Source organism: Oncorhynchus kisutch, linkage group LG30 (assembly GCF_002021735.2).
Source record: "Oncorhynchus kisutch isolate 150728-3 linkage group LG30, Okis_V2, whole genome shotgun sequence".
NCBI classification, from domain to species: Eukaryota; Metazoa; Chordata; class Actinopteri; order Salmoniformes; family Salmonidae; genus Oncorhynchus; species Oncorhynchus kisutch.
In genome coordinates this window covers 39,896,203-39,909,606 of record NC_034203.2, presented here as the reverse complement: position 1 = coordinate 39,909,606, position 13,404 = coordinate 39,896,203, and the positions used below count along the sequence as shown (strand labels likewise).

Here is a 13,404-nt window from a genome sequence, read left to right as displayed (position 1 = left end):
TGGCGAAGTGGCCGAACAAAACCCTGCGGGTTCAGACTGTCACATTCATGTTCTAAACGTGTCAAGCATTAGAACCTACGGGATGAAAACCTATACACAGCACCACCTGCAGTGTGGGAGGACCATACACAACAGGGCAGAGGTCTTCACTGTAAAAATAAAACATGTCTAATTTTGGAGACAACGTCGAGGCTTTTACACCCACGATCACCACAAATAAATGCCTCTAATTTATATAGGCTACTGTAAATTGCTCAAATTGCATTTAAATCTTTATTGCTTGCCCACCTTTTGAAAAAAAAAATAGGCCTACATGAAAATATTTAACACAACATATCCTTTATTGCTGAATTAACTTTGTAGCCTAATACATTTGAAGGAAAAAGAAAACCGCACACTGCTCTTGATAGTATCACTGATATTTAATAAGCTTATGTATCGGCCTCACGGCCTTCGTCAGAGCTTTTTAGCCTAATACATTAAACAGTCTCCTCTCAAGTCACCATTTAGTATTTTGCACCATCGGCGTGCATCATAGAATCAAATCAAATCAAATCAAATTTATTTATATAGCCCTTCGTACATCAGCTGATATCTCAAAGTGCTGTACAGAAACCCAGCCTAAAACCCCAAACAGCAAGCAATGCAGGTGTAGAAGCATAGAAAAGACTAACATGTCCTCAAGAGGATATTGTCTTGTCTCTGTGACCAGAGATGCTTTGAGAATTAAGCCCCTACAGCTGCCATGATATAAAACAAATCACACACAATTTATCTTCTGCAGACTCAAAAAATGTTACCATGGCAACAATTTAGATTAGGCCAGGAATAGCGCAGACAGTTTTTATAGACCTATGACGACGACCGAGAGTAGGAGACATACAGACTGTCCAATTTACAAGACATCGTCGTTTTTAATGACCATGTAGAAAATAGTAAGGGCTCCTGCTTTCACAAATAAATGGCACAATTGAGAACAACAAGGCGCATGCCATAGCCTATAAGGCTCCAATGTATCTTATTTGTAAGCCTATTTACAAATAGTTCTGTGTCTAGTCTTTTTGTTGGAGCGTTTGAGAATTAATGCAAGCAAAATCATTCAACATGCAACAAACAAAAAATGTCAAGTTTTACTGGTAGTATCTATTGCAATACTAGGCATTTGTTTGTCCACTAGGTGACACTAGACTCGGGAAAAGAGGCCACAGATTTTCCAGACTTCATAAATCATGCTGATGTTGAACAGAGAACTGCTGGTATCTGTCATTCATGCATCATCGTGGATTCTGTATGACTGTAGGTCTAGTTTTGTATGGCAAAAATAATACCCATCTCTATTTCCAAAATATGATTTTCATATCAATAACTCCATTTCAACTTCCACATATTTCATTAGAATTGAAATTATATGTAGAAATGGCAATATACAATATAATTCCCAAGGACCCCACAAAGGTCTAGCCCGCGATCAGGATGGTTCGTACGAGGCTGGTCTATCCCAACCTCCCATTTCAGTTGGTACAATCGGAATGCTGGCGAACACATTCATTTTAAAGTAGTGGTGTTGAAATGAAAATGTACTCATTGTCTATCATTATAATATATGAAATTCACATGATTTGCATTGTATTATATATGTTTTATATAAACTGATCGCAGATAATATTTAGTATCTTTTTTGTTTAGTTTGTTGATTGAAGTAATTTGTTGCCCCTCTTACATTCCGCTAATGGATTCGTCCGTCGTGAGGCCTTTACAGTAGTAAGTTAAGGAGTGTTGTTTGGCGGATTCCTTCAAGTTTTTACCTTATTTTATGTCTGAATTTTGTAAAATTAAGAAAGTGCCAATTGTTCGTTTCCATAACTAGTCAGCTAGCTAATTATTTTATCTATCGATATAGGTACAGAAGAGGGTTTGGGGTGTGGTACACAGTAGGAAGGCATCTTCGGCGAGCGGAGCGTCCGAATCAGAGAGTTTATAATGCCGACGTTGCGGGACAGTAGCATGTCTCACCCCGGCGAGAACCCTTACCAAGTCCGGGTAAAAGCTTACTACAAAGGGTGAGTACACAGTTAGGTTTTGCAATTTCTTTTGGGATTAAACAAATCGTTATTTGACTCGTTAGTAACTTGGGCTTTATTAGCCAGATATCGTTAGTCAGGTAGCGTTAGAGAGAAACTTGACAGGCAGGGTGGAACTATCCAGACATGTAGCTAGCTGCTAGTTTAGCATACAAGTTCTTTATCTCAAATCTATTTTAAGCAAGTGAAACTCCCCCCCCCCCCCCCCCCTTGCCCTAATGGCTACAGGTTTTGAGACATGCCTTAACTAACGTTACATTGGACTTAGTTAGAGGCTAGCTAACGTTAGCTGGATGTTTTGATTCCTGTCAGGGTCCTCATAGCCAGCTATTGAAGCTGGTGTGTTTATAACTGTACTGAACCATTTTACAGTATCTTATGAATAACCTACATTGAATAACCTTTTATTTATTTGTAATAGATTAGAGAGCCTATTTTGAGATGTTACTATTTGTGGTTATATTCTAGCTAGTGAATGGTGATCAGTAGTTGCATTCCAAGATGGAAATCACTTGTCAAACACAGATGTTGCCTAACACTCCTTGTGTGATGCCGAGTCTGTGATTGTGGTTTTTTCCCAGAGTGAGACTTGCCAAACGTGTATTACCAGTACCTTCGGCCAGACCTGTTGTATTTCACGCTAAGTCTACATAGCCGCCCAGCCAGCACTATTGTCTATAGGTAATTAAACGAGTTGTTTCTGGAAGCAAAACATCCATACTATTTCTGAGATGACCACCTAGGAATGTCAAGTATTTGGGGAATCTGGTATGAAGCATTTAATTGGTTTGTCAAGTGCAGGGACATGCCACTCATTATTAAGGCAACCAGGCTATATATAAGCATGGGCTGTTCTATACATTTGTGACTGAACACTGGTTAAGGCAATAATATTTTAGTAGAGAAAAGCTTTTCTCTGTTAGCCTGGATCCAAGTGGCATAGTAATGTTTTACTCCATGTTGAAACAGAACAATTAAGTTTGGATCCAGGCAAGGCCTACATCCCTGTTGGCTCTCATCCGAATCGCATTTCTGATTCTAACCATCAGTCCTATATACAGTTTTACTGTACTTTCTTGTATCAGTCATATACTGTTACTATTGCTCTGATCTTTATATATGCTTTCATACTGTCCAATAATAATGGCCAGTTTGACATAAATACACAGGGCCACTTGGCCTCCAAACCAGAGGCAGGATTCCCGAGGAATGTAGGTTGAATGGTTGACAGAGAACTAGGGTCAGTGAGAGAAAGATATTATTTTCCTCTCTTGGTAAGTAGGCAGTGCCTGTCTTTTATAGCAGCTCTCTGTCTGCATCAGTGCACAACACAAAGGCCTGATTTGTGTCCCAAATGGCACCCATTCCCTATATAGTGAACTACTTTTGACCAGGGCTCTGGTCAAAAGTAGTACACTATATATGGAATAGGGTGCCATAGGGGTTCAGCCCCGGCTTTGTAAAGAGTAAGTGTGTTGCCATATTCTTATATTCAATGAAAGCCCTCCAAGCACATCACATCAGGCACAAAGCTGTCAATTTTCTCTCTTCCTTCCCACCATCTTAGTTATCATAATAGCCTGATAACCAATGGCTTTAAGTACTCACAACAACCACTCTACTCTCTATGCCAGGGCTATTCCACAACTACAACTGTACTCTCTATGCCAGGGCTATTCCACAACTACAACTGTACTCTCTATGCCAGGGCTATTCCACAATAACCACAGTAACCTCTATGCCAGGGCTATTCCACAATAACCACAGTGACCTCTATGCCAGGGCTATTCCACAATAACCACAGTAACCTCTATGCCAGGGCTATTCCACAATAACCACAGTAACCTCTATGCCAGGGCTATTCCACAATAACCACAGTAACCTCTATGCCAGGGCTATTCCACAATAACCACTGTAACCTCTATGCCAGGGCTATTCCACAATAACCACAGTAACCTCTATGCCAGGGCTATTCCACAATAACCACAGTAACCTCTATGCCAGGGCTATTCCACAATAACCACTGTAACCTCTATGCCAGGGCTGTTCCACAATAACCACTGTAACCTCTATGCCAGGGCTATTCCACGATAACCACAGTAACCTCTATGCCAGGGCTATTCCACAATAACCACTGTAACCTCTATGCCAGGGCTATTCCACAATAACCACTGTAACCTCTATGCCAGGGCTTTTCCACAACAACCACTCTACTCTCTATGCCAGGGCTATTCCACAATAACCACTGTAACCTCTATGCCAGGGCTAATCCACAATAACCACTCTACTCTCTATGCCAGGGCTATTCCACAACAACCACTGTAACCTCTATGCCAGGGCTATTCCACAATAACCACTGTAACCTCTATGCCAGGGCTATTCCACAATAACCACTGTAACCTCTATGCCAGGGCTATTCCACGATAACCACAGTAACCACTATGCCAGGGCTATTCCACAATAACCACTGTAACCTCTATGCCAGGGCTATTCCACAATAACCACTGTAACCTCTATGCCAGGGCTATTCCACGATAACCACAGTAACCTCTATGCCAGGGCTATTCCACAATAACCACTCTACTCTCTATGCCAGGGCTATTCCACAATAACCACTGTACTCTCTATGCCAGGGCTATTCCACAATAACCACTGTAACCTCTATGCCAGGGCTATTCCACAATAACCACTGTAACCTCTATGCCAGGGCTATTCAACAATAACCACTGTACTCTCTATGCCAGGGCTATTCCACAATAACCACTGTAACCTCTATGCCAGGGCTATTCCACAATAACCACTGTACTCTCTATGCCAGGGCTATTCCACAATAACCACTGTACTCTCTATGCCAGGGCTATTCCACAATAACCACTGTAACCTCTATGCCAGGGCTATTCAACAATAACCACTGTACTCTCTATGCCAGGGCTATTCCACAATAACCACTGTAACCTCTATGCCAGGGCTATTCAACAATAACCACTGTACTCTCTATGCCAGGGCTATTCCACAATAACCACTGTACTCTCTATGCCAGGGCTAATCCACAATAACCACTGTACTCTCTATGCCAGGGCTATTCCACAATAACCACTGTAACCTCTATGCCAGGGCTATTCAACAATAACCACTGTACTCTCTATGCCAGGGCTATTCCACAATAACCACTGTAACCTCTATGCCAGGGCTATTCAACAATAACCACTGTACTCTCTATGCCAGGGCTATTCCACAATAACCACTGTAACCTCTATGCCAGGGCTATTCAACTATATTTTTAAAGGGGACAGATTTGAATATGGCCAGATATTTTCTACATGAGATTACTCTTCCTAAGACTGATTTTTTTATTTTTAACAATACACAATTAGAATCTTAGAAAGCACTTTTATTTAAATGACTTGTTGCTAAAAGTTCGTCTGGAGTGCTTTAAGAGTAATTCAATGCATCAACTTTTTGAAATAATGGAACACATTTGTACTCATAACACAGTGTATTGTACGTACATACATTAATCTTTTGTTTGGATCTTTTTTGTATACAATTTTTTACACATAGGAAACATGGCATATCTCTGTTGACCAGCATCACATTCTGTTCTATATGTATTCAGTTCAATCTTTCCTGTCTTAATATAAGAACCCCCCCCCCCACACACACACACACACGTGTTTCCCTTCTAATGGGAGAAATTGCACTGTTTAGATTAGGGAAAGATCAGAAAAGTTTGGCAGGAGTCAGGCCAACCCGCAGGCAGTGATGAAGATTCGCGTTTGACAAGGAGGAGCAAGTGTTCATTTTTCTGGAATGAATGTAAGAGAAGCTGGATCCACATGTGTATGTTGATCAAAACATTGTTAAAAGAAAAAACACGCCAATGCTCTTATGTTTGCTATTTGCTCTGCAATAATATGCTCAGTCCAAAACGTCACAGAGACAGAAGCGCCTGCCTCAGATCAACTGATGCGTACATGTCTACTAACACCAGCTGTAGGGGACCCTCGTCGCGTGACGTCAGCAGGTTTTCTTGTCGTAGTTGCTTTTGTCCACGATTGCTATCTCCTCCCTAAACTCACATACCCGCTTGAGAGAATTACCCTTGCATAGCCACCTAACATCATGATGTAAAAGTAGATCATGATGCTTAACAGACATGTTTTTCAGCAGACTACGAAACAAGCCATGTTGCAAGCCAGATGTTAATCGGATAAAGTTTAGGATAGGCCAAACTGAGTCCATGGCGTTTTTTTTAAACATACCTCTGAGTTAAGCTCGGTGTAGTGATCTCATCTTCGTTGAAAGAACTGATAGGCGGGAAGACGGGGCCCCTGTACTCTGCTCGCCGTAGACGGATCTCCATCTGTGACAAGCATGTTAACTTACTACAAATCGAGTCCATTCTCATTGAAAAATCGGAGACCATTTTCTAAAAAAGGATCTCACCAGTAGTGTGTCCCTCCAATGGCATGAAGCCGAGCATGTCCTCCCGAAAGCACTCTCCCTAAAAATAAAATCTCACAAATAAGCACAACTGTTCAATGTCAGTAGGCTTGTCCACAGCAGGAGACATTTACCTCAGAGATTTGCAGTCTGCCCAAAAGAGTTCCCAAAACTTCCATAGCTAGAACTTCGATTCTCCTTGCTGTTGATGTGTTCGACGGGTTTATTTTTAATCGATGAGATCGTCTGATTTCTCACCTTGTCGTCCATGGTTACCTCCTCACTGCAGCCAGCATGCATGCACTCTTTTACATTCTCAGTGTCTGTAAAAGGCCTCCATTTTTCCCTCCCCTATGTGTCCAAGCCACACGGAGAGAGGCTGGCATAGCCAGATCGCACTATTTTGACTAGAGGATTTAATTGGGGCCGATTTTCAAGTTTTCATAACAATCGGTAATCTGCATTTTTTGACACCGATCATGACCGATTACATTGCACTCCATGAGGAGACTGCGTGGCAGGCTGTGACTACCTGTTATGCGAGTGCAGCAAGGAGCCACGGTACGGTGCTAAGCTAGCATTAAACCTATCTTATAAAAAAAAACAATCTATCTTAACATAATCACTTGATTACACATGGTTGATGATATTGCTAGTTTATCTAGCTTGTCCTGCGTTGCATATAATCGATGCGGTGCCTGTCAATTTATCATTGAATCATAGCTTACTTCGCCAAATGGGTGATTTAGCGCATTTGTGAAAAAAACACTGTCGTTGCACCAATGTGTACCTAAACATAAACATCAACGCCTTTCTTAAAATCAATACACAAGTATATAATTTTAAACGTGCATATAGTTAATATAGTTTAGTTAATATTGCCTGCTAACATGAATTTCTTTTAACTTGGGAAATTGTGTTACTTCTCTTGCGTTCTGTGTAACAGAGTCAGGGTATATGCAGCAGTTTGGGCCGTTGCGAACTGTGAAGACTATTTCTTCCTAACAAAGACAGCCAACTTCACCAAGTGGGGAATGATTTAACAAAAGCGCATTTGCGAAAAAAGCATCATCGTTGCACGAATGTACCTAACCATTAACATCAATGCCTTTCTTAAAATCAATACACAGAAGTATATATTTTTAAACCTGCATATTTAGTTTTAAAAAATGCATGTTAGCAGGCCATATTAACTTGGCAAATTGTGTCACTTCAATTGTGTTCATTGCACGCAGAGTCAGGGTATATGCAACAGTGTGGGCCGTCTGGCTCGTTGCAAACTAATTTGCCAGAATTTTACGTATTTCTGACATAACATTGAAGGTTGTGCAATGTAACAGGAATATTTAGACTGAGGGATGCCATCCGTTAGATAAAATACGTAACGGTTCCGTATTTCACTGAAAGAATGAACGTTTTATTTTCTAAATGATAGTTTCCGGATTGGACCATATTAATGACCAAAGGCTCATATTTCCGTGTTATTATGTTGCACATATTGCACTTTTACTTTCTTCTCCAACACATTGTTTTTGCATTATTTAAACAAAATTGAACATGTTTCATTATTTATTTGAGGCTAAATTGATTTGATTGATGTATTATATTAAGTTAAAATAAATGTTCATTCAGTATTGTTGTAATTGTCATTATTATAAATAAATAGATTTTTTTTAAATCATCCGATTAATTGGTATTTTTTGGTCCTCCAATAATCGGTATCGGCGTTGAAAAATCATAATCGTTCGACCTCTAATATTGACCTGGCTCTGCTTGTACGAGGCTGTTTTAAAATGTATTTTGCCCTACATCTGAACCAACTGGAGAGTTGGGTGTGGACTTGTGAACAGCAGGCACATAGGCTTCCCTCCCGCAATTTCTACGAACAGGTACGTCTCAGTCCACTCACTTATGAATCAACGATTATCATCATCCACTTTTATTTCCTTTTGAGTTGAGGGAACATTTTGTCAGCTTACATTCTCTGTGCTAAATGTTTGTAAAATTTGCTAGCCAGCTTGTAAAATAGCTCGGCTGAGGCGGTGGACTGGTACTGTCAACTCCGATTGGCTGATGTTAGCAGCACTGATCGGCTGTAACTGGGGCGGCAGCGTAGCCTAGTGGTTAGAGCGTTGGACTAGTAACCGGAAGGTTGCGAGTTCAAAACCCCGAGCTGACAAGGTACAAATCTGTCGTTCTGCCCCTGAACAGGCAGTTAACCCACTTTTCCCAGGCCGTCATTGAAAATAAGAATGTGTTCTTAACTGACTTGCCTGGTTAAATAAAGGTAAAATTAACTGGTACATTAGGTGATATTGATTCAACGTGTTAACTACAGTAACAAAAACAAAAAAATGGTATTCTATTGGCTCAAAAAAATATATGTTCAGAATGGATCAAAGGGCCAATTTTATAAATGGATCAATGTGCTGAATCTTGATTAGCCCTGCTCGATGCTATGATTGTTTTAGTTTGACAAGCAGCCTAATCTTGTTGCTAGATTTAATTACAGTTAGCGGTCAAACCACTCAATTTGTTTTGCTCGTAATGGGGCTGGCACTTAGCTAGGCTGAACTGTTTATGGAATAGTCAATATCACCATGTTATGATTCAGTTGGCCTTATCATTGAGCGGTCTGTCCATATGACCGTGGTTATTTGGGTATTGGAACAACCTTACCCTCCATTCTATTCACCCTGATCCCTGCCTCTCTGTGGGTGAAGGTTGTGTGTGTGTGTGTGTGAGAGAGTACCACAGCAGGTTCTGTAGCAGTTCAGTGGAGCAGGGTGGGTGGTGGTGGGAAGGTACAACCTTCAATGTCATAATTATGTAAAATTCTGGCAAATTAGTTTGCGACGAGCCAGGTTGCCCACACTGTTCCATATACCCTGACTCTGCGTGCAATAAACGCAAGAGAAGTGACACAATTTGCCTAGTTAATATGGCCTGCTAACATGTATTTTTTAAAACTAAATATGCAGGTTTAAAAATATATACTTCTGTGTATTGATTTTAAGAAAGGGATTGATGTGAATGGTTTTTTTTTTTATTTTATTTCACCTTTATTTAACCAGGTAGGCTAGTTGAGAACAAGTTCTCATTTGCAACTGCGACCTGGCCAAGATAAAGCATAGCAGTGTGAGCATACAACAAAGAGTTACACATGGAGTAAACAATTAACAAGTCAATAACACAGTAGAAAACGAAGGGGGGGTCTATATACAATGTGTGCAAAAGGCATGAGGAGGTAGGCAAATAATTACAATTTTGCAGATTAACACTGGAGTGATAAAAGATCAGATGGTCATGTACAGGTAGAGATATTGGTGTGCAGAAGAGCAGAAAAGTAAATAAATAGAAACAGTACGGGGATGAGGTAGGTGAAAAGGGTGGGCTATTTACCAATAGACTATGTACAGCTGCAGCGATCGGTTAGCTGCTCAGATAGCTGATGTTTGAAGTTGGTGAGGGAGATAAAAGTCTCCAACTTCAGCGATTTTTGCAATTCGTTCCAGTCACAGGCAGCAGAGTACTGGAACGAAAGGCGGCCAAATGAGGTGTTGGCTTTAGGGATGATCAGTGAGATACACCTGCTGGAGCGCGTGCTACGGATGGGTGTTGCCATCGTGACCAGTGAGCTGAGATAAGGCGGAGCTTTACCTAGCATAGACTTGTAGATGACCTGGAGCCAGTGGGTCTGGCGACGAATATGTAGCGAGGGCCAGCCGACTAGAGCATACAAGTCGCAGTGGTGGGTAGTATAAGGTGCTTTAGTGACAAAACGGATGGCACTGTGATAGACTGCATCCAGTTTGCTGAGTAGAGTGTTGGAAGCCATTTTGTAGATGACATCGCCGAAGTCAAGGATCGGTAGGATAGTCAGTTTTACTAGGGTAAGCTTGGCGGCTTGAGTGAAGGAGGCTTTGTTGCGGAATAGAAAGCCGACTCTTGATTTGATTTTCGATTGGAGATGTTTGATATGAGTCTGGAAGGAGAGTTTGCAGTCTAGCCAGACACCTAGGTACTTATAGACGTCCACATATTCTAGGTCGGAACCATCCAGGGTGGTGATGCTAGTCGGGCATGCAGGTGCAGGCAGCGACCGGTTGAAAAGCATGCATTTGGTTTTACTAGCGTTTAAGAGCAGTTGGAGGCCACGGAAGGAGTGTTGTATGGCATTGAAGCTTGTTTGGAGGTTAGATAGCACAGTGTCCAAAGACTGGCCGAAAGTATATAGAATGGTGTCGTCTGCGTAGAGGTGGATCAGGGAATCGCCCGCAGCAAGAGCAACATCATTGATATACACAGAGAAAAGAGTCGGCCCGAGAATTGAACCCTGTGGCACCCCCATAGAGACTGCCAGAGGACCAGACAGCATGCCCTCCGATTTGACACACTGAACTCTGTCTGCAAAGTAATTGGTGAACCAGGCAAGGCAGTCATCCGAAAAACCGAGGCTACTGAGTCTGCCGATAAGAATATGGTGATTGACAGAGTCGAAAGCCTTGGCGAGGTCGATGAAGACGGCTGCACAGTACTGTCTTTTATCGATGGCGGTTATGATGTCGTTTAGTACCTTGAGTGTGGCTGAGGTGCACCCATGACCGGCTCGGAAACCAGATTGCACAGCGGAGAAGGTACGGTGGGATTCGAGATGGTCAGTGACCTGTTTGTTGACTTGGCTTTCGAAGACCTTAGATAGGCAGGGCAGGATGGATATAGGTCTGTAACAGTTTGGGTCCAGGGTGTCTCCCCCTTTGAAGAGGGGGATGACTGCGGCAGCTTTCCAATCCTTGGGGATCTCAGACGAGATGAAAGAGAGGTTGAACAGGCTGGTAATAGGGGTTGCGACAATGGTGGCAGATAGTTTCAGAAATAGAGGGTCCAGATTGTCAAGCCCAGCTGATTTATACGGGTCCAGGTTTTGCAGCTCTTTCAGAACATCTGCTATCTGGATTTGGGTAAAGGAGAACCTGGAGAGGCTTGGGCGAGGAGCTGCGGGGGGGGCGGAGCTGTTGGCCGAGGTTGAAGTAGCCAGGCGGAAGGCATGGCCAGCCGTTGAGAAATGCTTATTGAAGTTTTCGATAATCATGGATTTATCAGTGGTGACCGTGTTACCTAGCCTCAGTGCAGTGGGCAGCTGGGAGGAGGTGCTCTTGTTCTCCATGGACTTCACAGTGTCCCAGAACTTTTTGGAGTTGGAGCTACAGGATGCGAACTTCTGCCTGAAGAAGCTGGCCTTAGCTTTCCTGACTGACTGCGTGTATTGGTTCCGGACTTCCCTGAACAGTTGCATATCACGGGGACTATTCGATGCTATTGCAGTCCGCCACAGGATGTTTTTGTGCTGGTCGAGGGCAGTCAGGTCTGGGGTGAACCAAGGGCTGTATCTGTTCTTAGTTCTGCATTTTTTGAACGGAGCATGCTTATCTAAAATGGTGAGGAAGTTACTTTTAAAGAATGACCAGGCATCCTCCACTGACGGGATGAGGTCAATGTCCTTCCAGGATACCCGGGCCAGGTCGATTAGAAAGGCCTGCTCACAGAAGTGTTTTAGGGAGCGTTTGACAGTGATGAGGGGTGGTCGTTTGACTGCGGCTCCGTAGCGGATACAGGCAATGAGGCAGTGATCGCTGAGATCCTGGTTGAAGACAGCGGAGGTGTATTTGGAGGGCCAGTTGGTCAGGATGACGTCTATGAGGGTGCCCTTGTTTACAGAGTTAGGGTTGTACCTGGTGGGTTCCTTGATGATTTGTGTGAGATTGAGGGCATCTAGCTTAGATTGTAGGACTGGCGGGGTGTTAAGCATATCCCAGTTTAGGTCACCTAACAGAACAAACTCTGAAGCTAGATGGGGGGCGATCAATTCACAAATGGTGTCCAGGGCACAGCTGGGAGCTGAGGGGGGTCGGTAGCAGGCGGCAACCGTGAGAGACTTATTTCTGGAGAGAGTAATTTTCAAAATTAGTAGTTCGAACTGTTTGGGTATGGACCTGGAAAGTATGACATTACTTTGCAGGCCATCTCTGCAGTAAACTGCAACTCCTCCCCCTTTGGCAGTTCTATCTTGACGGAAGATGTTATAGTTGGGTATGGAAATCTCAGAATTTTTGGTGGCCTTCCTGAGCCAGGATTCAGACACAGCAAGGACATCAGGGTTAGCAGAGTGTGCTAAAGCAGTGAGTAAGACAAACTTAGGGAGGAGGCTTCTGATGTTGACATGCATGAAACCAAGGCTTTTTCGAACACAGAAGTCAACAAATGAGGGTGCCTGGGGACATGCAGGGCCTGGGTTTACCTCCACATCACCCGCGGAACAGAGAAGGAGTAGTATGAGGGTGCGGCTAAAGGCTATCAAAACTGGTCGCCTAGAGCGTTGGGGACAGAGAATAAGAGGAGCAGGTTTCTGGGCATGGTAGAATATATTCAGGGCATAATGCGCAGACAGGGGTATGGTGGGGTGCGGGTACAGCGGAGGTAAGCCCAGGCACTGGGTGATGATGAGAGAGGTTGTATCTCTGGACATGCTGGTAGTAATGGGTGAGGTCACCGCATGTGTGGGAGGTGGGACAAAGGAGTTATCAGGGGTATGAAGAGTGGAACTAGGGGCTCCATTGTGAACTAAAACAATGATAACTAACCTGAACAACAGTATACAAGGCATATTGACATTTGAGAGAGACATACAGCGAGGCATACAGTAATCACAGGTGTTGAATTGGGAAAGCTAGCTAAAACAGTAGGTGAGACAACAGCTAATCAGCTAGCACAACAACAGCAGGTAAAATGGCGTAGACTAGGCAACGGGGCCAACAGATAAAACAAACAAGCAGAATGGAGTACCGTGATTTATGGACAGTCCAGCGTGCATCAGCTGTGT

At 42.9% G+C, this 13,404-nt stretch overlaps 1 protein-coding gene across 2 annotated transcripts in view; it reads left to right on the top strand.

Moving 5' to 3' along the window:
• The first annotated feature begins 1,708 nt into the window (after positions 1-1,708).
• LOC109874781 (protein kinase C iota type-like) overlaps positions 1,709-13,404 on the top strand; it is a 45,592-nt gene continuing 33,896 nt past the window's right edge. The window contains exons 1-2 of one of the 2 annotated variants that reach the window (XM_031810591.1): positions 1,709-1,761; positions 1,901-2,060. In XM_031810591.1, the coding sequence (XP_031666451.1) occupies positions 1,981-2,060 (80 nt within the window). In that variant the 5' untranslated portion in view covers positions 1,709-1,761; positions 1,901-1,980. Of the gene's footprint in view, positions 2,061-13,404 lie in introns of both variants that reach the window. The other variant, XM_031810590.1, reaches the window with a different exon arrangement.